The sequence below is a fragment of the Ambystoma mexicanum genome, chromosome 11 (assembly GCF_040938575.1).
Source record: "Ambystoma mexicanum isolate Mex_15411 chromosome 11, UKY_AmexF1_1, whole genome shotgun sequence".
NCBI lineage: Eukaryota > Metazoa > Chordata > Amphibia > Caudata > Ambystomatidae > Ambystoma > Ambystoma mexicanum.
In genome coordinates this window covers 262,150,837-262,176,185 of record NC_090934.1, presented here as the reverse complement: position 1 = coordinate 262,176,185, position 25,349 = coordinate 262,150,837, and the positions used below count along the sequence as shown (strand labels likewise).

Sequence of the window (25,349 nt, the reverse complement as noted above, 5' to 3'; positions counted from 1 at the left end):
TCTCAAAAGTAAATGCAAATCAGTTCATCCCGTGCTCTTTGGCCATCAAGTGCACCCCCAGGGGGAGGCGGTGCCATCCCATCCCATCCCCATCTTCTTCATCTACGTCTGGTGGCATTGGGATGTTCCTGCGCAGGCAGAGATTGTGCATCATGGCACATACAAGCGTGATTTTACCCGTCTTCACTGGGCTGTACAGCAGTGATCCGCCAGATCTGCTCAAACAGCGGAACCGGGCCTTCAGCAGTCCGAATGTCCTCTCAATCAGTCTACGTGTGCGGACATGTGCCCTATTGTACGCCTCTTCATGCCTGTTCCTTGGTCTCCGTACAGGTGTCATCATCCATGGTGTGAGTACATATCCAGCATCACCTACATGGGATGTAGATGGGGGGACAAGTCAGGGTTTGTTGTATCATGTCTTCATCTGATGCTGTGCTGTTTTGCATCATTGTTCATTCATGCATGTGTGCCATGCAGTGGTTGGAAGTGTTTATCGGCCATCACAGTGGATGTAGCCAAATGGAGATTGACCTACACATTTACATGCATGTGTACTCTGCCCTGCGGGTGACATTTGATTGAGAGTATGGCATAGTGCAGTGATGTGCACACATGGCAGAGTGACTCCACTGTAATGAAGTAGTTAATGCAGGACGTCTCATTTACAGGCATCATGTGTATTGGGAGGGCAGTGTTCCATTTGTGGGCGGGTATTTGCAGTGGCACAAGGTGTTTTGGACAGTGACAGTATCGGCTGTGTGTGTCATGTGGCAGGGTGTATACCGGCACACTGTGTTGACCTGTCATGTCTTCCTTTGTGATGTTTGGGATCCGCTGTCTATTTGGTTGATGGCAGGGGGGATGATGCATGTGCGTTCACAGCGGCACACTCACATTGCTCGATGGCCTGGAGATACACACACCACTTCAACAGGGTCGGAGCATTGTCAGCTGTACTCACCTAATCGCCATGTGTTTTGACCAGCATAGCGTTCCATGTACAGTGGCAACGTGGAATTCCGCAGTACCATTGAGTCATGGGTTGAGCCTGGGAAATGTGCGCAGCAGTTTGTAATCAGTAGCGTGGCATCACATACAATCTGTACATTCAATGAGTGATACTGTTTCCTATTGCGGAACACCATCTCAATTGCACGTGGTACTGTCAGCTCAATGTGGGTGCAGTCAACTGCACCTATGCAATTTGGCATGCCTGCTATGGCATGGAAGGCCAACTTGGTGGCAATGACCTCGGGGAGGGTACGGGGTAGAGCTATGTGTTCCGACACATGGCGCAACAGGGCATCCAGTACCTGTACCAGGATTTTTGAAAAACAGGGTTGTGATATGCCGTGCAGCTCACCAACCGTGTGTTGATAGGTGCCAGTGCCAAGGAAATGCAGCACAGACACAACCTTCAGGAGTGGGGGGGTGGTGGTGGGGGTGTCTATGTGGCTGCTGATGTTGTCCTCAATCATGGCAGTGATGTACAGGATTGTTGGACGGTCCAGCCGGTATAGTGTGTGGATCTGTCCTGGGGTAAGGTTCCAGGGTGAGGCCCTGATGTGTGGTATTGCAGGCTGCCTGCGGGGTTGTGCCGGCTGGACAATGGGGTTTGCCATAGGTGCAGGGTTGGCTGGTGGGCACATGCGCCTCCTTCGCCTCCGCCTCTGCACCATTGCTGCCATCATGTGCAGTGCTGCCTGTTGGTTGAGTAGGCCCAGTCCAAGTGCTACTAGAGCTGCTGCCTGCATGGTTTTGTGTTGTGTTGGCCTGGGTGTGGCCCTTTTGTAGGCTCCCAGTGTGCTGCTGGGTCCAGCTGGGCTAATTTGGAGCACCTATGCCCTGATTCAGTTCAGCAGTCACTGTTTAACATCATGTTCGCGTAGGCGGCGGTACCGCCACCGTGATCCCGGTTTTAACACCATTTTTCTGGCGGTGTTTCCGTGTCCGCGCTAGTTGTGATGCTCGCGGTGTTTCGTATTGCCGGTAACGGAGGGGTTTCCGTGGAGGTGGACTTTACGGGACACTTAACTCTGCGGTGGCGTTTGGAGGAGGTGCTATTTCCGGGGCCGCGAGTCATGATTGGGCGGATGCGGAAACGGTGCCGGTATGGTTATACCAGCAGCGTTAATTCCGGACCGGAGCACTTGTAATGAGGCCCTATGTATTTGTGGACATATGTCTAGTCTCTGGATTTGGTGAAAAAACTCCCTGTTGATATAATGTAATCAATGGTGCTATAACTAGCATTCCTTTTCCATGTGGGTTGAAATGGTATAACTGTCATGCCGCAGCCATCATGGACTACTTGGTACTCATTTATCCTCCTAATACTCCTTGAACAGCTCATTTTCACGCCTTGGTCTTTTATTTCCATTTGCTCAACTTTGGTTCTTTCTCATTTTATTCAATTAACTACATTTACCATAATGCAGTCCTCAATTCCTGGCTATTCTCATTCATCGTTATTGGGACCACAATCCCCAGAAGCCCTAGCGGGCAGTGCTGCTTCCACCTGCTCAGGACCAGAGAGGGAGGAGGCAGATTGTCTTCGGGTGTGCTGCTACAGGTGCTGTCAATTGGCCTGCCTCAGAACAGGGCAGGGCTGTATATAAGCAGCTGCCTGCAGGAGCACAGTGTCTTGCATCTTGAGATCTCCCCGCTCCCGTTTGCCTTGACCCGCTACATTGTATGCTGTTCCTGTTGCTGCATTATCCTGTTTTGATCCAGTGCCCTTTCCGGGCTCCTTGCCTTGCAGCCGATCTCGCTCCGCTGCCTTCTACCTACAGCCCTTGTCCTCTGGGCTCCCTGCTCTGCAGCCTGCCTCACTCTGGCTGCCTACAGTCCTTGTCCTCTGGGCTCCCAGCCCTGCAGCCTGCCTCACTCCGGCTGCCTAGAGTCCTTGTCCTCTGGGCTCCCTGCCCTGCAGCCTGCCTCACTCCGGCTGCCTACAGTCCTTGTCCTCTGGGCTCCCTGCCTACAGCCTGCCTCACTCCGGCTGCCTACAGCCCTTGTCCTCTGGGCTCCCTACCTTGCAGCTTGCAACACTCTGCTGTCTCCAAGCCCTTGTCCTCTGGGCTCCCTACCTTGCAGCCTGCACCTCTTCGCTGCCTACAGCCCTTGTCCTCTGGGCTCCTTCCTTGCAGCCTGCTCCCTCCGCTGCCTACAGCCCGTGTCCTCTGGGCTCCTTCCTTGCAGCCCGTCTCCCTCCGCTGCCTACAGCCCTTGTCCTCTGGGCTCCCTGCCTTGCGGCTTGCTACACTCCTCTGCCTTACAGCCTGTTTTACACTTAGCTACCTACGGCCCTGCTCCTCTGGGCTCCCTACCTCGCGGCCCTATTCTTTTGGGCTCTCTGTCTGTCGCCTACTACTAATCTCTCTCTGTCCTGTTCTTCTGGACTCCCTGCCTTGCAGCCTACTACAGTCCTCCGCAGTCCACTACAGTTTGCCTGCACCTAGTGCCACTCTTGATTGCAGACCTCCTTCTTACTTTGCAGCCCTTCTGTTTTCCTGACTGCTGCTCCCTTGTTCTCTTCCTTGAGTCCTCTGTACTCCACCTTAGGTTATCTACTTCAGTCTAACTGCCTTTCCTTCATTTCCTTCTGCTAGATTGCTCATTGACTTCCTTTTTGCTGGATATACCTGTTCTTGTCTTCTCATGTGTCTTATGCAATCCCTTTGTACAGAACTTGCCTGTTGGTTTCCGGCAGGCAACCTCTGCCCCTTCCCTTATCCCGTTTTCAGTGTTACAGACACCCACTGCTGTTGTTCCCAGCCATGAGCATACAGCGTGGGCCTCTGTTATAGCAATCTGTGCAGAAGGCTGGAGTTTCCTAAGGTTCGTGGAACACTCTTTCCCATTTCAGCATACACCCCAAGAGGGAATCCAGTTTGTTTGTACCTTTGTATCTTTTGCCCCTTTTGGCTCACAGCTACAGTTTCCTACTCTTCTTTCTTGTTGAACTTCCTGCTCTGTGTGCTTATCTGCTACCTTACTTCAGCACAGCCACCCAAAACTTACCTGGGTACCCTTTGCCATTCTTGACAGAGTGCCATTCCTGACAATATCACCAGGAGCCGCCCCATTAATCATCTGAAAGTTTCTTTCTGACATAAATGAGTTCCAAGTATTTGTTTCATTGGACATCCGAGAGATATTACAACAATCCAAGTTCAGATCACCCATAACTAGGGCATGTGTAATGTTTGCATCCATACAGACTATGTCTAGCAATTTAATGAAACTTGCACAAAACACATTATCTGTGATCCCTGCTGGATTGCGATAAAAGTTTATTAAGGCAATTTGTTGATGTTGGTAGGTGATTTTTACTAGTTGTAAGAAAGAAGTCTCTACTTCCCATTGTGTAATAGTCAATCCGGATTTAGAGTGTACTGCCACTAGTAAACCTGAGGAGGGTTTACCACCAGTAATTAATGCTGGAGAAAGTAATATATCATAACCATCCCATGTCGGGTTGTTGATCAACCAGGTTTCTTGCAGCGCAATAATATGATATAGTGTAGTAAACTTTTTAATGAGTCATGCAGATGAGAATGCCCTTGTGTATTCCAGCTTGCTATCTTTATAAATTGCGAATGAACTGATGGTTAATTTCTAGTAATACCAGATCCTCCTGATAAGCCACCACACCCATTTTTCATGCTTTGATATATATTACAATTGCATTGGTGGACCTTGCAGTTGGTCAGGAGTTTGATCTGGATCGCGCGCCAATAAAAAACCCATATCAAACAGTGTCATTCTTGATTGCCAAATCACATTGAACACAACATTTGAAGGAATCCATAGTCTCACTATTTATTTAGATACATCAGAGACAAACTCAATCTGCGCTATATCACTGGAAGTTACATTTTGCAATTCTGATATGTCACTAAAGATATTTAACACACTTCTTCTGTTAAGGTCATATGTTTCAAAATTACCACCTCTACTTTTTAAAATGAGGGAGTTGGATATACTTTTCAAGGGCTGAGTCTGCTTTACAGAGGGTTATGCAATGGGAAGGTTTCCTTGTGGTATAGCAATTGGTCGGTTGCGGGAGAATTCCCTTTCAAACACACCCTCTCGTCTATTAATATTATCAGACAATTCTTCACTACTTAGAATGGGTCCTTTTATGTTGTTCTTTTCTAAGAGTGACAATTTGTCAGAGGATATTGGTAATCGACGTTCCAGTATATAGTCATCAACAGCTTGTCTCAGTTTATCCATCGCCTCCTCACTTTGGATCTTAGTTAATGAGGTCGGCAGAGGAAGGATAGGTTGCGGTGGGTTAATGTCTTTCGTTAAATGCTCATTATCAAGTGGTCTTTTCGGCTTATTTGAGCATTCAATTGTATGAACAAGATTACTTAATGGTGAGTATGATAATGGGCAGTCAGAAGATATTTGAGAGCTGAAAGGGTCTGCCTGAGTTGTAGGAATACTTGGTCTTTCATTTGTTCTTAATGGAGTTTCTGCTTGTGTTTGAAGTTGGTCATTCACTTGTGTCTTTTGGGATTCACGGTTATCCAGCATTGGTGCTGTGCCACCTATCGCTTTAAAAAACGCATTAAGCGAATTTTTTGAGGGCCTTCCGCCTGGCATATTTTTTGATTTTTTAAATGTATGGCGGGGGCCTTTTATCTTTGGGCGAATTACTTTCTTCTCTGGTAGTAGATTTGCAGATTTGAGTGAGGGTTGTTGTTCATCCAGGGCACCACTAGGGCAGTCAGAGCTGCCAACGGGTGGAGAAGCAATGTTATCACTATAATAATAATAATAATAATAATAATAATTTGGCATCTATATAGCGCTACGAACCCTTGGGTATCTGAGCGCTGCTTATTATTACCCACGGTGTGTGGTGCTCATTTATCGACCTCGGAAGGATGAAAGGCTGAGTTTGGCCCGCCCGGGATTCGAACCTGCGTTAGCAAGCTCTGCACGGATGTCAAAGCAAGCGCTCTACTCACTGTGCCACTTGACCGGCTTGTAGAGGTATCAACCAATCTAAAGACATTCACAAATTCAGGTAGTGTTTGTGTCACTAAAGTCACTGGAGGTACTTGCACAGGTGAACACTGTGATACTCTCTGTAGATTAGTGCTTTCGTTTATTATCACAGAGTCAGTCCCTGCAATCAGACCACCATGAGCAGATCTGTTTTTTCCATGATAATCCTACAATTATCATTTTGCCAGTTTGATAAGGCACCTAATTGCAGAGACTGCTTGGCAATTTTGGCATCTAAACATTCAAATAGTTTGAACATACTCATTATAGTTGTATTCATAGCAGAAAGAGCAAGTTCCATCATATTTGGAGAGTTTTCGGTACCATAAGTGCGAACTGGCCGTCGACGAGTTGATAGAACAAATGACGGTCTATTAGAGTGTACATTAGACAGAGGTGTATTAGATCCGTCTAGAACAACCAAAATATTCGTCCTTTCCTCAATAATGGAGATTGGAGATTCACATTGACTGGCATAAATTGATATGCCGGTCGAATTAGAATCAAAATGCGTGCATGGAATTGGTGATAATTCAGAAGGTAAATATGCATTATTATGTAGAACATTCTTTTTTGTTGTTTCCAAAAGAGTATGGTCTGATACCACTTGAACATCATTATGTTCGGCTAATGCATTTAAACCATTATTGGAAACAGGTGTGTGAAATGCAGCCTTACTAGCATGCTTAGCAAGAATATACAAGTTGGCATAGGCGGCCTCAACCTGTCCACACTTTCGGTTTGGTGCTTAATCTTAAAATTCTGAGCATCAATTGGGGTGAGGGGACGTATGGGATGTGTGGGAGGGCTTGGCCTCATTTCTCGTGGGGAGCAAATGACCCATTTGTGCAGGCATACCAGTTTTCAAAGAGTGTGGAGCAAACATCATAGTTATATGGTAATCTGTATGACAATGTATTGTAATCAAAAAATAGGGCTCCTGGTGTGGAACCTATTCTACCCAGGAGGGTTAAATAGGAAAACAAAAGATACAAAAAAATAGGTCCAAGGATGCTAGGCTCAGAACAACATCTCCACATGTATTATCAAACTCTGCATTGCTAAGGAAGGAATCACTCTTCAATAGTATGTTGTAGAGATAAATCTCATTTTTTTTATATTAAAGTTGTGTGCATAAAGACATAAATCCAACATTTAGAGAAATTCAGACATCAAAATGGTTTGCTAAAACAGAACAATCAGACAAAAAAACAGAAAGATATGTACAACACACAGTGCCAAAAAAACATTTTTTGGGACAATCTCCAAATTGTGTGTGTGCAACAAACCCGACTCCTATTAGGATTTGCCAAGAAATTCACAAACTGCAGTGTACATATTCAAGTCAACATTTGTGGAAAACACATAGAACAATGGTGGGTACACAAAATTATTTTTCTTGCGTAAACAGCAAAGGGAGATTGAAGCTAAACATGTCCCCGTTTAAAAAGGCATGAAAAAAAGTTTTTTATTATATGCAGGGAAAAAAGTCTTACCTCTCACTAGAGGTCGAAAAATGCTGATCCAGGGTGGTATCAGTGGGATACAGACTCGGTTTGCACAGCTAAAAAATATATATGGCTCAAGGTGAGTGTGCTTACCTAGTAACAACTGTCTCATATATATAGCAGTAAGTGCAGGGTTTATTTTAAAGTACCTGTGAGGGTTGCAGCATAGACAGCCTGTCTGCAAAAAAAGTACGAGCTGGAGCTCCTCAGGCTGCTGAGTCACAGTTGAAACTGCAGGGGACTGACTGCAAAGCGTTGGTAACGCTATTGCTAGGTCCCTGTAGGTATTTATATGTCGGCCATCTTGGAATGGCCCTAGGATCGAGTGAGAAACAAAATGATGGATTCTGCTCCATCCGGGGGGCACAGAAAAAGCTCAATCAATTATGGGTGTGATTCGTGTCAACGCGTGTCTAAAAAGTTAATTTAGACAATATTGTTGACAAACGGTTGTCATGGCAACCGTAAACATTGCGGGCTGGCATTGGTTTTTTATACTCTGAGACAACATAGCTAATGGACCCATGAGGTTGTGATTACAGAAAATACTTAATTTCAATATGTTGTGGCATGGATCATAAAATGTTTGTGTCTCAGGAATCTCAGCAGAGAAAAACCATAATTAAGTAAGTGGACAGTTTGTATTGTATTACTAACAGCCCGAGAGTGTGAGAATTAGGGAGTGGAAACTTAATACATAGTTTCATAATGACAGAAAACATTTGGAATTGTTAAAGATGAGGCACACCTAGCCCACCTAGAAACGGCAGAAACACCTGGTGTAGACGCACTACTCCCCCCAAAACTACAGCACATTAATGCTGTTTACGCAAGAAAAATAATTTTGTGTACCCACCATTGTTCTATGTGTTTTCCACAAATGTTGACTTGAATATGTACACTGCAATATGTGAATTTCTTGGCAAATCCTAATAGGAGTCGGGTTTGTTGCACACACACAATTAGGAGATTGTCCCAAAAAATGTTTTTTTGGCACTGTGTGTTGTAAATATCTTTGTTTTTTGTCTGATTGTTCTGTTTTAGCAAACCATTTTGATGTCTGAATTTCTCTAAATGTTGGATTTATGTCTTTATGCACACAACTTTAATATAAAAAAATGAGATTTATCTCTACAACATACTATTGAAGAGTGATTCCTTCCTTAGCAATGCAGAGTTTGATAATACATGTGGAGGTGTTGTTCTGAGCCTAGCATCCTTGGACCTATTCATGTGTATCTTTTGTTTTCCTTGACAATGTATTGTTCCTAAAACAGAGAAAAGTAAAATAACAAACACAAAATCAGGGTATTTCAAAAAAATAATGTATCCGCTTTCCGCGCCGACGCGGAAAAGCGGTACTTACACAAGTACTTCCGCGAGTGCGCGTGCGCTCTCGCTTTATAGGAAGTGCTCAACCGGCAATTCAGAGGGGCGGGACAAATTCAAAGGCCAATCAGGCTGAAAAAGAACAGAAAAGAAAAACAACGTGTAACCGTTGTCACAAAGCCACAAAGTCCTCCAATAGAGTGTGATCTCTGTTACGAGCCTGAGCCCCGTCACCTTAGTCAGCCCTTGTAACAGATCTTCTGCGAAACTCCGGCAAACAGTCCAACACAGGAGGGGAGCAGATGCAGATAACATCTGTAGCGGAAAAACGGTACTTACACTAGTACTTCCACGAGTTCATGAATATTCCTCGTTGTCAAGCTGAGAATCCTTGGTAAAAAAGGAAGGAGTTTCGCTAGTCTACGTAGCAGCCCTGCCGATGTCAATCAGGGGAACACCAAAGAGAAATGCTCTCATCGCTGCGATGGCTCAGGTGGAGTGGGCTCTCGGCCAGCCTGGGAGAGGTCTGTTGGCAAGACGATGACTGTGCATGATATACCCGCCTGGCCATGGAGCCTTAGACAGGGCCGTCGCATGTCCACAGGTCCAAAATGGAAGAAAAGCCGCGATGTCTTCTGAAAATCTTTCGTGCTTGCCACATAGAACTTCAAGGCACGAGCAACGTCCAGCGAATGCAACGCTCTTTCAGCATACGTAGAAGGGTCGGAAAGAAAACTGGCAGGACCAAAGGCTTGTTGAGATGAAAGTCTGAAGGAACCTTTGACATGAAGGTGGGATGAGTCTGCAGCACTACCTTCGTAGCATGGAAGGTCAAGTATGGCTGCTTGCAGAACGCTGGGCCGAGGCCACCTGGAAAGCAGCCTTCAGGAACTTCGTGACAAGCTTGTGCGACCACAGCGTGAGCTTGCCTGGTGCCTGTGTGTATCGGGATATGGCAGTCAGATGAACCTTGATGGAGGCGTGAGCGAGCCCAGCCTTAGTCAGCGAGAGGAGATACGGGAGGAGCTGCCGAGCTGTTATCCGCAGCGGTGTAATAACATTGTGAAGTGCTTCCATTTGTGTCTGTAGCAAGACAACGTAGAGGGCACTCTAGCCTTGGCCAGGATCTTCTTGCACTCCAGAAGCAGGGAATAGCAGATAAACGCTCATTAAAGACTTACCTGATTGCTACAAGGATTTCACCTCTCATCTCGGGTCGGTGCCTGTTCCCCGGCATTCCGTACCCCGGCCCCTATGGGGAAAAAGACACTAGCATTAGTACATTAATGCATGGACACAAGGGGATCCTCTTATCAAAAATCTTACCTGGAAGCCAAGCAAGTTTGGTTCTCACCAATCCGAAATCCAGTGAAGTAACTGGATACCAACACGCCCCTGCATCAGAAGCAGGATGGAGAGCTCGTCCTTCCAGACCCTAAGGTGAGACGCTTTCTGTACGTCCAACATGGCCACAACTGCGCTCACCCAGTATCTATCTGGGAGAGGACGTTGAATAACCATGGCAGGTCGAGGGCCATGGAGCAGCCAGGAACAAAACCAGATTGGTTGGTGTGTATCAAATGAACCATGTATGGGGCCAGCCAGATAAGGGGCAGGAATATTCCTCATTGTGTGGCCGGCTTCCCGGGCTTAAGCAGGACTGTTATTACTGCCTCCCTCAATGTGGGGGGACATTCTTTTTTTAAGACATGACTCGTCCCACAGGGTGGCTAGCAAAGAGTTTTTTTTAACCTTTTATAGAAGTCAATGGTAAGCCCATCTGGTACAAGGGCCTTATTAGGTGGTAAAGCATCCAATAGCTAAAGTGATCTCTTCGATTCCCATGGGGTGATCCTACGTATCCCTACTTTCATCAGAAAGGGCAGACAATGGCAACCCATCTAAAAATGTTCCTATGTTAGTGGCCGGGGGTTCATCGCAACTGGTATACAATTTTGCATAGAAAGAACGGAATGCTGTATTAACGACCCTTGCTATGTGGACCAGTTCCCCATCATGATCTTCAATAACAGCGATGTGCCACCCAACCCCCTCCTGACGTATCAGCCTGGACAGTAGGGATCGCGGGCGCTCGCCCTCCCCGTACTGTCTAGCGGTTATTGAGGTGTCAAGAAATATACGCTCCCTCTCCACTACCTCCTTAAAGCCATCTAGAGCCTCTTTGATAGACCCAGAGTTGTAACCTCCTGTACATATGATATTTCAAGTTGCTTCGGAGAGTTCTCAGATTTGTAAAAGTTCCTTCGTATAGCCTTTAGGATTCCCTCCACCTTGGCTAAGGTCATACCGCCGGATATATGCTTTAAAAGCGTTCCAAAGGATAGATAGAGAGTCTGCCGTGCCCGTATTAATGTTAAAATAGTTTTCCACACATACTCCCAATTCAGCCTTGAACACTGGATCAAGTAGCGAGTGGGGCTTAAAACTCCAGGAGGGACCAAGGGGCAGCTGTTCCACCGAGGTGAGGGACAGGGTGAGTGGCGAGTGGTCCGAGTATGTTCTCGGGAGTATGTCAGTGTCGGCTATGCAATTAATCAGCCGCCCAGGTATTAATCATAGATCTTTACTTTACTTTATACATTTATATAGCGGAGCCATAGACCCAAAGGCGTGAGGGCGCTACATGACATATACAACAAGTCACAGGAAGGGTGAAGGAACCGGTATGCAAAGCTTTGAAGAGTAATATTCAGGAGACAACTCAAGATAGTTTAATTAAAAAGATAGGTCTTCAGTCTTTTCTTAAAGATTTCCAGTGATTCGATCCATCTCATGTCAAATGGTAGAGCATTCTAAGCCCTCGGTCCAATGGAGAAGAAAGCTGAATTGGCTACTCTAGCGGTTTGGCACTTTGGTTCAGACATGAGGTGCTGATTGTTAGACCTTAATGTTCTAATATTCTTTCTCGTGGTAAGGAGCTGTTGCAGGTATCCAGGCATATTGCCAGATTTGCATTTATGTACAACAGTCAAAGTCCCAAAGAGAACTCTGGACTCTACGGGCAGCCAGTGAAGTTCTCGTCTTGCCATCGTAACATGATCTCTATGCTTGAGTTTCATAATGGCTCTAATAGCCCCATTTTGGCATACTTGCAATCTATTACAGTCAGACTTATTGAGTCCCATGAGAAGGCTAGAGCAATAATCTATTTTTGAGCCTATTGTTCTAGCAATGGTCTCTGCATTATCCTGAGATATAAGAGGCCTTAAATGCGCTAAAAGTTAAATGTAATAGGCGCATGATGAAACCAGACTACTAACATGCTGTTTCATAGTCATGTGTTGGTCAAAGGTCACTCCCAGTGTTTTCACCTTTTAAAGGGGCATAATAGATTCTTCTCCCATCTGGAAGCCATCATATTGTGGAGCAAGTTTATTTATAGTATTCAGAGAATCTATGACGAGCAGTTCAGTTTTTGATTTATTCAATTAAGGTGAAAACTCTGTTAATCGCAAGTTCATCTGTACTGTGAGAACTGGAGAGCGGGATGACACATTGAGTGTCATCTGTGTAGTTGGTGAATGTTATGTTCTCATGATCAAGCATTGCAAACAGAGGAGCTGTGAAGATATTATAGAAACAGGGGGAAGTACAAGCATCCTGGGGAACACCACAGGTTGTTATAATGGGCTCAGATTCTGCAGTGCCGCAAAAGACTCTACTATCATGATTATTAAGAAATGATAGGACCCATTTAAATGTGAGAGGGGAGAAATTGGCTACTCCGCACAACCTGGTGGCCATGATATCATGGTCCACATGGTCGAAAGTCGCAGAGAGATCGAGTAGCATGAGTAATGACGCTTCCTTACTATCCATACGGGCCATTAGTTTAGACTTGAGTTCTAGGAGCGCGGTGTCGGTACCAAAACCGACCCGGAATCCAGACTGATGGTCATTTAGAATAGGGTATGTCTTTAAATGATTTGCAATTTGTATGTAGGCCATACAATCTATTCTAGAATGAGAATTGTGTACAGTTAAGTAGAACGTATAACCCTGTGACTGTAACAGCTGCCATGCATCGACTGCCCCAAGCCCATCCAGCCTATCAAGCAAAGTGCAGGCAACTCTGGTCATAAGTCGGTCCCTGCTACCAGATTGATCTAATTTGAGATCCAAAATGGTGTTGAAATCTCCACCCCAAAGGACCAGGACCAAGGGATATCGGTCTAGCATGTCCATCAGCTGTGTGTAAAACTCAGGTTTGTCAACGTTGGGCCCATATATATTGAGCAGTACCCCCTCCCTTCGAGCCAGTGTCCTGTACAACAACACGTACCACCCCAATGGGTCAATATGGGTGTCCTTGGGTGTATATTGAAGTAATCTATAAATTAGGGTAATCACCCCTCGGCATTGGTCGAGTATCTTCTATAAAAGCACTGGGCTCCCCAACCTCTAGCGAACCACTCACACCCGGCCGCCAGCGAATGCGTCTCCTGCAGATAGAGGGTGTGTACCTTATGCTGCACCACATAACTGCAGCCTACGCATCTTGGAATAATTGCGCAGACCTCTGACATTCCAGCTCATATATTTTATTGTGTCAGCCATAAACAAATCCCAGCAGTTGGAGAGGACCGGGCCAGAAACGGTCCGAACCGTGCTGCTCACAGAGTAGTGTCACGTAACATTGTTGTTGTTCCATTTCCCAACAACCTATGCCAAGCATTTTCAGAACCCCCTTGCCACAAAAACCCACCCCCCTCCCAATCAGGGGGATGATGAACCCAGAACAACCATAACAGAAAACATTGTAAATTAGCATGGGGGGGCTGATCGCGGCAAACAGGCCGCTGTACTCCACAGCAGCATCGGAGCAAGTACAGTTGAGGCACATGATCAAAGCATTGGTGAGACATAAACAAGCAAATATTAACAACTAAGAATCACGTAAAGGGTGTCAACCTGCATTGCGACGTGTAGGGAGACTGAGGTCTACCCGGGTAATAGAGATATAGTAACTGCAGGGGTATTGGCAACCTGGGAAGTGCTGTTCGATACATGTCATAGCCTCTTCGGGTATTTTAAAGAAATAGACCTTCCCGGCGTGTTCAATGCAAAGGCTGGTGGGAAATATCATTACATATTTAACATTGAGTTCACAGAGACTTTTCTTCACTGCGAGGAAGGATTTTTGCTCATTTTGTACAGCCGCTGAGAAATCCAGCTATAGATGAATTTATATTCGAGCCAAGTAGTAGCTCCCCCTTAACTCTTGCGGCATGCAGCAGTGCGTCCCTGTCCCGGTACTTTAAGACTCTGGCAATGATAGGGAGGGGAGGGGGGGCCGCACCAGGCTCAGGCTTCATCATAGGTGAGCGGTGGGCTCGCTCTATCGCGAAGTGGGGCGATAGCTTGGGGCCATCAAGCAAGGAGAGGAGTGTGCAAAGTCCTCCATGTCACCGGGTATGTTGTCATAAGGCACGCCAATAATGCGTATATTGTTACGCCGGGAACTTGATTCTAGATCCTTCTTCTTTTTGTAGATCTCCTGCACCTGTCTGGCGAGCTTGAGGTTGGTCCTGAGTACTGTGATACTGTCAGCCACACTAACTCTAGAGTCAACTTCGGTTACCCTAGTATCAGTCTTCTCCATCAGGGCCTTAATAGCGCTGATCGTCCCCATCATATCATCAAGCTTAGTGTTCAGGGTTGTAAACCCCTCACACATGTAATCCAGGATTTTCTGCATTTCAGTACGTTCCCTGCTACCAGAGAGGGCTTCAGAGCCCCCAGGGTCCTTGGGAGTAGCTTTAGTGAACAAACTCATGCTGCTTTGTTTCTTACTTCCCCCCCTTTAACCAGGACGATCTACGACACTAGCAGTAAGGGAGTTGCCGGACGCGATAAAGTGGCAACGTTGACCCCGGAGAGGGGAGGTGGTTGCCAGGGAGTATGTTGTGGAGTAGTAAGAGCTGCAGCCGCAGTCCAGTAGTAGTAACCCAACGACCCAAAGGGAATTCAGAGGCAGCAGGATTGCAGTGTTAAGTGACTCAAAGTAATCAGAACATGAGAGCCATCAGGACTTAACCATGTAGAGCCAGAGAAACGCCGGCTAAACCACTATTCACAAGGGGTGCCGCCCGGCATCAAGATCTGTAGTCTGTGTCCCAGAAGTTCAGATGACCAGCAGCGTGGGTGGTTACAAGTGCCCACTGGTAGGGAGGTATGGGTCGGATGGTATCCTTGGGGATAAACATGTGTGTGCTGATACCAGGCCTAGGGTAATACAGTTGGCAGGTTATTGACCCAGTATTTAGTGGTTAGAGCAGCAGCGCAAAGTCCCCTTTATTGAGCCAGGAACTGGGAGGCAGCATATCCAGCCATGATCCATTTGCATTAACAGTCGTTGCACCAGCTATCTCTGATCAGGGCTGGTCGGCCCCCAGCCACTCAGAGGAACCCAGCCAGCCCCAGGCTTAGATCGATCTAGGGGCTGCCGCTGGAGGGGGACTCATTGCGCGCACTGTAGTAGGTGGTCCTCACCAGCAGCTGCCCCCCGGTCCAACAAGCAGCTGAAGTGTACAACCCAGCAGGGGTCTACAGACCACTGTTGCCGGTCCGGGACGAACCTCTGAGGGAAACAGGGCGGGCAGTGTGGTAACAGAGTGTGCCCGATCAGGTGGGCCCTTACAAGCGCACCAATCACATGGCGCGCGGTGGGTAGTAATCCTCACCCAATGTCGGTCTCCGTTCACAAGCGTCACAGCAGCATGAGAGATGGTGCAGGGACAAGCCAGCTCAGAGCGCCACAGTGTCCCGTTTTGTGTTGCCGGCTGGTCCATCTCAGACCACAACCTCCTTCTGCCCAGGCTCACCTACTTATTCGTTATCGCATTCACCACCTTGCCCAGGTGTCGAGGTGCAGCACCCTCGATGATGCGGGTGCGCTTTGTGTTGCTTGACAGTCACCACTAGCCGTGCAGTGCAGGGGGCGCCATGGGGTTGCATGCAAGGTGGAGAGCATACGCTCGGTTGTCGCATCTCAACCCCATCCAGGGTCCCAACGTCTCAGATCCTTGCTCCCTGTAGGGTTGGGGGGGGGGAGAACGTAGCCGGGAAGAGCAGCCTCAAGGTTCCACGATGTTCAGCCAGTCCGTGCCCACAGCAGGGAGGCCAAATCTGGTGCACCGAAGGTCTAAAGGTAGCAGCTGCTGTCAGCGTCGGTCCCGATTCAGGCTACAAACACCAGTCAGCCGAGGCCGTGTTATACGCGACTGGGTGCCCGCCATAAGTGTGGGCAGACCACGTGGGCCGCACTAAACAGCCAGGATCCAGGTGTCAGCACGGGTTCAGGACGTGACCGCAGCCCCCCCCTCCTGTGACCGTTTCATCAGGTCGCGGTGCCAAGAAAGGATAAATAATTGCTGTGGTGCAGTAGCTCAACAGCGCATCCTCATACATACTACATTTCTGACGAAAGGGTTAGACCCAAATCGCTGGCTGACATTTCCAGGCAAGTTAACATTTTGCAGATAATTAATTTTCTTTTGATACTCAGAACTGACCATAGCTTTAAAACTAAAGAACCCGACCTACAAAGCAGAGACAAGCAGCAGCTCAAATATAAACAGTATATCATACTACCTCTCCAGGTCGGATCTTGATGAAGAAGCTGCTCCGTTTGTAAGATATTTTCAGCACTTTTGGCCATGGAAAACGGTTTATCCTTAGTTTGTCTTTGTAGACGAGTAGGCCACTGGAACAAACTCCCAGGATGATGTCCACTCCCTCCAAGTCCTATAAAAGGTAAAGGGCATGCAATTAGACAATCTCAAACCCAAGCATCATTTCCCCAGGCGCCACAAAGTTTGCCATCATTACTCAGATTTTGAAGCCTGGAAAAGACTTGCTAGCTGATCTGAATGTTCGTCACATATGTGACTGTATTGTCAAAAATAGCTTCAGCTACTTAAACAATATTATGCTTTTACACATGGTTCATTAAACATGAGGGAATTATTAATGTTAAAGGTATTTGTACCGCGCACCGGCAACACCGGAGTGGTCCCATAGCGCTCTGGCGGATCTGAAAAGGAGGGTGTGAAAAAAAAGGGGGTGATAGAATTGTGAAGTTTGGCATGCACCACATCTGGAAAGAATTGTGAATTTTAGCATGCACCACATCTAGATAGAATTGTGAGGTTTAGCTTACGTCAAATCTAGATAGAATTGTGAGGTTTAGCATGTGCCAGAACTAGATAGAATTGTTAAGGTCACCGTCTACCATGTTGTGAAACCTAGGCCTTTTCTCATTATCTACCATTTTGAGAACCAGAATGAAACGACTAGGAAGAATAGACTCGGTGGGAAACAAGAATCCCAGGGAGGAACCCATGACCCCTACCTAATCTTCCCCAACCAGAGTGCGGGGGGTGGGAGGAGGTGCCCCGACCACCCATGCCCACATACGGCTAGTCCACGGTGGAAACTTAGGTAGGTAAGGATCACACACAGGAGGGGCAGGGAGGGACCAGAATCCTCTAACCTAAACTTTGCTAACCCCAGGGCAGGGGAAACACGCCTGCAACAGCCAAGTAAACATACCACTAGAGTAATACAGAGGAAGCTGCCACTCCTCAACATCCCTACCAACTAGGCTGGCAAACAACGAATCCAATCACACAGGCTAATCATAGATGTTAAGCGCAGAAACGCTAAGACAAAGAGGTAAGGAAAACCTCAAAAACCTGCTAATCCAACTCGAAAACCTCAACTATACACATACACTTCTCATACAAAATCTCACACAACCACTTCTCTGCACAGTAATTTGCACCACATTGCAACAACAGACTAACAACACATAACCTGACACAATATCACATGAGAATTCGCACTGCCCCGAAAACTGCACTTCATCTCAGCAAACGGTGTAAACCAAACTGAAGCTGCCAACAGGACAGCACAACTCTCACTTTCCTATTCTCACTACACCCTACTAATCTCCACCGTAACGCCTCTCGCTTTCTAGCTACGGTACGTACACATGCAGAAAAAGCTTGAAACCAAGTGGGTTTAGACTACTTCTCCTCTGCTTGCAGGAAATTCGTTTTTGGACCTACACATTTTGTTTGGGGCCCTTTATGGTGGTGTGTCTGCAAAGATCCTGGTTACCGGCTTGAGGCATCACCTCTTTTTTGGCAGCAAATCATAAGGAAGGGCTGCTCTCCCTTTTCCATTCTTTTTCAATCTGGTCGTACAGCTTGAGAAATATTTGGGATCCAAGTTGGCCGCTTACAATCCAAAGTCGTCCTCTACACAGATGTTATTCTCCCTTAGTCGGACCCAGAAGCATCATGCAACAATTATTGTAAGTTATTCACCCTAGTGACTAACGTACTCTTAGTCCCCTTTCCTCCATACTGCATGGGCGTCCCTTCCAAGGGACGGGAGACAGAACCTTTTTCACCAAAAAAACCTTCCCCTGCTGGGTGCGGCCCTGGGAGCGCTGCCCTGACTCCGCCTTCCGGCGCTACACCTCAGTCCCCATAGACGCGTCGACACAAGATTAACATTGCCGAATGACACCAGTTTATTAGGCGGGAGGATGGTGGGACGTTTGGAGGAAAGGGGACTAAGAGTATGTTAATCACTACGGTAACTTATAATTATTGTTATGTCCCGTCCCCTTTCCTCCATACTGCATGGGCAATTACAACTGAATGTATCCCAAGAGTGGAGAGGAGACCCTCCTTAAGTAAACAGGTTTCTAAGAACCGCCTGTCCAAAAGCCGCATCTGTTCTAGAACCGTCAGTAGAGCTTGCAGAAAGCCGAAGGGGTGGTCCATGTGGCCTCCCTGCTTAGGACTTGCCAGGGGACATGCCGCTGGAAGGTGATGGCCGTTGCCTTGGCTCTGACCGAGTGGGCGTGTATGTTGGCCGGCAGTGGCTAATGCTGTCCCTCCTAAACTTATTTGATTGCCAAGACCATCCAACAGGCTATGGAGGTCGTGAAGGCCTGATACCCCGGTCTTGATCTGCCGAAGGTGATCAAGTGTATCTGACTTGCGGAAGCCCTTGGTCCTGTCCACGGCCGGTCTTTGCGTCAGGCAGCCCAGGCGGCTGCCTGATGTCAGTCAGCCTATAGGGGGCGCTGCACCAGCAGTCCACAGTGCTAGAATACACGTGTAACATGTTCTTTTCCTAACATTATAAAAATGAATGTGCCTGTTCATTTTTATAATGTTAGGAAACGAACGTGTTACACGTGTATTCTACCACTGGCACTGCTGCAGGCTGTGGCATCGGCCAGGGCAGTTTCTAGTCCATTTGGTGCCCAGGTCGAAACACTAGGAATGCGCCCCCTCTGCATCCGATGCGCCACTCCCGCAGCACCCCGCACACCACTCCCACCGCACCCCGCACAACACTCCCACTGCACCCTACGCACCATTCCCAAACTACACAGTTAAGGAACTCCTACCCAAAGTCAAACAGTCTGTCACACAAGTAATGAATTGCCATTTGCAACGGTGGACCACTTTTTCACTGGTGCCAAAGATAATTTTATGCCCCAGTCCCACTTAGGCTGCAGATAATGAGGACTGGGCACACCAACTTAGAGACCATGAATATGGCACAGGATGCAGTATATACAACCAACAAAGAACACAAGATGCTGAAGGGGTTTTGGAGGCAATCTAAGCCAAAAGGGCAATGACAAGGAGACACCTGAACCCAATAAACAATCACTTTAACATTCTTTGAATGGGAATCAAGGGTTATGCTTCGATACAGTAAAGCCTTGACTGTTGTAAGGATACATGGACCAGGAGTATTCATTTATTCATGCATTGTTTGTCGGGTACCTGCATATTTATTTATGCAATGTGTGTCGGATACAGGTATCTGACAAACATTACATAAATAAATTATCCGTCTCCATGTACCCGACAAACATTGCATAAATAAACTGGTTCGTAGCTTAAAGAATATTTACTCAGCAACACTGGTCAAAACTATTATCCGCATAGTGAAGTAACTCATCACCAGTGCCATGGAAGTGGTTTAAAGTGTAATTGATATATAGTTTGGAAAAGAAGTGGCATGAAAGAAATAGCGCTGCTTTACACTATTCTTTTGGCCATTTTCTGAGCTTGCAGGGACGCACCATGGGCCCAAACGGGTCTCCGTTTGTACAGTGTCAGGGCCCACGGTGCGTCCCTGCAAGGCACACCCACTCCCCACTGCACCTCCCCTCCCATCTCAATGCCAGCACGAAACCATTTAGTGACTAACGGGCCACCATTAGCAGTTTCCTGCCAGCATTGTGATGGAAGGGGCTGGTCTAGGGGGACCTAAAGTGTTTTTATTGATGTGCTTATGCCCCCCACTCCAAGTGACGCGAAAGTGGTCAGAGGGAGCCTATGATTTCTGTAATGTCACGTAGTACTTTTGTACTATGTGATATTACAGTCGGAAGGGGCAGCGCAAGCACCTGACCTGCAGAACTTTCCCCACGTCAATGGCCCGCCCCACAAACTAGGGAATTCCATCCCCTCCAGGGACGAGGGCAATTGCGCCCCCCGGGGCTATTGCGCCCCAGGCAGTTGCCCGCCTTGTCCAGGCAAGAAACGGGCCTGGCCTCGACCCTCAATCAGGGCAGGGCAATTGGCAAATAAATTAGCAACATTTGTTGCTTCATTACACCTTCCCCCGGCCCCGGGTGGTGCCGGCGCTGCTGGCGCCAGCCAAGCCCATGGGCGCACGTGCGGTGAGCCCTCCTCCAGGCTATGGGCGCGCACTGACACTGAAGTGTGGATCGAGGTCTTGTCGGACCCGGCCACTACAGAAAAGAGGAGCGAGTGGGTCACTAAATTCTGAAGTTGTTCCCATCACAAGCACACACTGCCAAGCAGAATCAGCAAATACAAACAGTTGCTGCATCCTGTCCTCGGCAGATTGGCCTTGTTTCAGGAAACCTGGCAGTTACTACAGCCTGCCGAGGCAAGCACACTTCTTTCCTCCTGCTCCCGTCCTCGCACGTGAGGCCTATTGCTGCATAGGCATTTTATTTATTTTAAAATGGTATTGCAGAGATTACTGGGCCATCCAAGAACAGTCTCTGGAGGCCACAAAGCTAGACACTTTTGTTAAGGCTCAAGTAGTCATGAAAAAGGAAGCGAGCACTGGTGGTGGACTCTCCTCAGGAGATCAAAAGGCCGGTTCTCGGAAGACCTGGGCAGAGTGTCACTGTCAGCAGATCTCCGTTGACCGGGCCAAAATCACTTTGAGGGCGAGGCCCTGGGGGCGGTACTACGCTTGGGCCGGATTGGGGGTTACTACGCCCCCCTAGTTCCCACTCCCGAGCATACTGTTCGTCGTTCCCTCTTTCCTGGGCATGCACTGCTGACTTTATTTTAGTGCAAGAGTTTCATATATTTCACTGTTCGCTCAGACTTGTCTTATACTCTTCTTTGTCGTTGTGCTTCTTTTGTTGGGAATAGCAATCACGCTAGTCTAACGAGATAAACAAACAGCTACAAGAACGCGCCTTGTGAATGATGGTGTGAAGGATGGATGCAGGCCATGACCAAAAGCTGAGCATAGTCTGCACATCAGCTGGCTTGGGAAAGCGACTCAGCAACTACAGTAGAAACCGTCTCCGTGGACGGTTGGCCCGTCTTCCGTATAATGCAAATACCCAGACTTGCAGGATGCGGATGCATAGTTCACTTTCTTTGTCCCGTTGGGAGCGACATGCTGTAGCATCAATTCATGGCCTTTAAAATACCCTGCACGGCGCAGCTTCCGATCTCCTTTAACACAAACGCTGGGAAATGGCCATGACTAGCTAACGCCACATTAATCAAAGCCAGGTCTCTAAAGAATGGTTCAAATGTTGGGGAATCACCTGCTCACACTTTCTGTCCTGTCATGTGACCAACAGTGCGCATAAGATGTTTCAGAGCGTGGGGCTCTTGATGCCACCCATTTCTGCATTTGATACACGAGCAGCTAAACACCCTGGGGAGGCAGCTCCTTCTGCATAGTTCATGTCTCTCCCAAACTTGGGACAATATTCTTTACCATAATGGAGAATGTGAAAAAGCGCAGGGCTGCAAGGCTGGTTGGTGAGGGTGGAGGGCAAAGCGCACTACGCTTGGGGTACACTGGAGATGCTTCCCCTGATACCCGCAGTACTCCAAGTCCCTTGAAAAGAAATGTGTCTATACACTGCACAATGTGCAAGGGCCGCTGTTATTCAAGCAGCACGTAACTAGTAATTTGCAAAAAGTAAACTTAATGAGCCCCAAGAAAAGGTAATCTTGCACACTTTAAGAATTTTATTTTTTTTATAACACATTTTATTGCATTTTGTGCGATAATACAAAAACATACAAAACGTAACCATATAACTTTGCATACAAAAGGCACAGTAGTACAATCTGATATGATCTGGTTATAAGCAGACGGAGACACAGTTGTTGTGAGAAATAGATGCAAACAAGTCAGCAAATGGCCGTTTACGTACTAGTCTTTCTCAAGCAGCCTCAAAAGGTGACGTTATCGTTCATGGCCTTGGCAGAATTGCACAACAAAGCTTGTTGTCCATTCTGGATCTGAGTTATAATGTCTGTTCCCATTTACCGCAGATTCTATCTGCTTTGCCCGGACAGCCTCTAGCTTGGTAGACTCGGCGTTCCATTAGATTGATGGCGTCCACATCTGACATCCATTGGTCATATTTCGGGGTAACTTCTGAACCCCACAATTGCGCAATGTTCCTTTTGGCAATTCCTGTTGCTGACGAGAATTAAGCTTTTCAAAGCGAGACATGTCTACTGCATCTTCAATACCTAAGAGGAGGAGTTTAGGGTCTGTTGGGATCGGACGGCACATTACTTTGGTGAGTCTTTCGCTACACTTACGCCAGAAGTGTTGTATACGTGTACATTTTCAGAGGATATGATAGAAGGTCCCTTCTTCCTGTTTGCAGCGTAGGCATTTGGGGGCGGTCGTTTTGCCCCAATTATACAAAGCCACTCGGGGATAATATATCCTATGAAGAATCTTCAATTGAATGAGTCTGAGTCTTGCAGAGATGGCAGAGTCTCTAGGATACAACAGAGTCGAGATCCAGTCTTCCGGTAATATTGGGCCCACATCGCATTCCCATTTCATGTTCAGGTTCAGCAGTTCTTTTGTGGCAAATGAGAAGATAGCGTTGTACATAGTAGACGTGACCTTGTTATTCACACTGTCTATGACTATATTCCTTTCCATAGGCGTACATTCTGGCATGTCCGCCATTTGGGCCCTATGTATGGTGAGGGCATGGTGTAATTGTCCATAGTGGATGTGTTCAGTTTCCGGGAGACCATATAACGCCACGAGCTCGGGGAACTGTATCAACTGATCGTTCATGAATAACTGCTGAATGGTCAGTATGCCGGCTGTTACCCAGTTTGGCCATTTCGGAAGATTGCAGAGGCTCGAGAGGTGAGCATTGTTCCAGATGGGTTGGACTAGGGTAATTTTGTTGTCCCATCCTAAGTGTTTGTGTACTTCCTTCCAGGGCTGTATGTGCCACTATCGTGCGTTCAGGAGGGCGAGTCTGCTTACAGTAGAGGCTTTCAATCGGGGATATGCCGTGTCGTGCAGCTAATTCAGCTTTTATATGGGGAATGGACGGGTATCTGTGCAGTATATCATCGACTGTCGCCATCTGTGTCGCCCAGTAGTAGATCTGGATGTTTGGAAGTCCTATTCCCCCCTCCCAGACTGAGCGTTGGAGAGTTCTGAGGGCAATTCTCGGGTGTTTCCCACCCCAAAGGAGTTTACGTGTTGTTCCATCTATTCTACGGAACTCTTCGGTGGGGACATGGAGAGGAGCGTTTTGAAGGATGTATAAGAACCGGGGTAGGGCCAGCATCTTAAATAGCGCCGCCCTGCCTAGCAATGTCAGTGGTAGTGCTTGCCAGTGGGCTGCATCTTGCTCGTATCTCTTAACTAGTGGATGCAAGTTTTGTTTTACATAGCTATTCAGCCCATTGGTGATTAGAATGCCCAGGTAGCAGAATTGAGTGGTTTCTACTTTATATGGGAAGCCCGATGCTGGTATGCAGTCTACCCCTTTTACCGGAAACAGCACAGATTTGGACCAGTTTACTCTGAGTCCACTGAAGATTCCATAGTTAGTCAGTAGTTGCGTGGCCACGGGGCAGGAGGTCGCTGGGTCTCCCAGATATACTAAGAGGTCATCGGCATAGAGGGATATCCTATCTTCCCAGTTTGGCTCCCATCTGAAGCCAGTCCACGTGGTGGTGTCCCGCAGAAGGACTGCCAGTGGTTCCACTATCAGTGCAAACGCCATGGCCGAGAGCAGGCAACCTTGTCTGGTTCCTTTCCCTAATCGGATATTACGTGAGGGCCACCCATTTACTCTGCCGTTGGATTGTTGTAGAGGAGTTGTAACCATTTTATAAACGGCTCCCCAAATTGCATCTTGCGCATTATTGCCCATAAGGCCTCCCAGTAAACTGAATCGAATGCTTTTTCGAAATCTTTGGCCAACAATGCGAGTGATTGTTGCAAAGCAGGTGCTCTCTCCAGCGCCAGGTGCAGCCTGCAAATGTTCATTCTGGTGGACCTTTGAGGCATGAAGCCGCATTGGTCAGGGTGGATCAGTGACGTAATGACCAATTGTAGCCTGTTGGCTAGTATTTTGGCTAGTATTTTGGCTAGTATTTTGGCTTCACTGTTGATTAGGGATATGGGTCGGTAGGAGGTGCATTCCTCCAGGGGTTTGCCCTTTTTGGGGATCACTACGATGGTGGCTTTACGGAGGTCTGGTGGGAGTTCGCCCTTGGCCAGGGAGTGTTCGAACATGTTGAGCAAGTGCGTGGGTATATCTTGATGGTTCACCTTTTTCCAGATGTGAAGCGGGAACCCATTGGGACCTGGGGTCTTGCCTGTTTGGAGTTGGGAAATTGCTGTTGACACTTTAAGAATTTGATTGCGTTTGTTTTTATGTTGGGATGGTAGACATTGTTTTTCTTTGCGATCTTACAGTTTCATGGTGCTGTCGGGAGCTAAAATGAGTGATCACAAAGGAAACATTTAAGAATTTTGAGAGTTCACAAGCATGAGCGAAACAAACCCCAATACTCAAACTGCCATTTCTCTGCTGCAGTAATGCACTACAGTGTGTTTCTATGTAAAGTCCACATTGTAATGTCATAATTTTAGAACGCCACCTCTCCAACATTAACATTGGGAGCTATGTTGAATTATACATGCATGTTAACTCTCTGCATATGTTTAAAGTAGACTTTACCACTCACATGGAGTAGTGATATTGTTTATGTGTGTCCCTCCAAAATATATTTAACTTCCCATGAAATATTTGATGCAATACATATTGCATAAATGCATGTATTTTAATGCTGAGATAGACAGGCTTGTACAGCTATCGGTGGGTATGTTGCTGGTGCTTGTTCTTGGAGGTTTGAG

The 25,349-nt window shown here is 47.1% G+C and overlaps 1 protein-coding gene across 11 annotated transcripts in view; it reads right to left on the bottom strand.

The window, feature by feature from the left end:
- Positions 1-25,349, bottom strand: part of EPB41 (erythrocyte membrane protein band 4.1) — a 2,030,480-nt gene that overhangs the window by 1,069,722 nt on the left and 935,409 nt on the right. For all 11 annotated transcript variants that reach the window (XM_069622988.1, XM_069622989.1, XM_069622987.1 and 8 more), the window contains exon 9: positions 16,479-16,631. In XM_069622988.1, the coding sequence (XP_069479089.1) occupies positions 16,479-16,631 (153 nt within the window). The remainder of the gene's footprint in view (positions 1-16,478; positions 16,632-25,349) is intronic.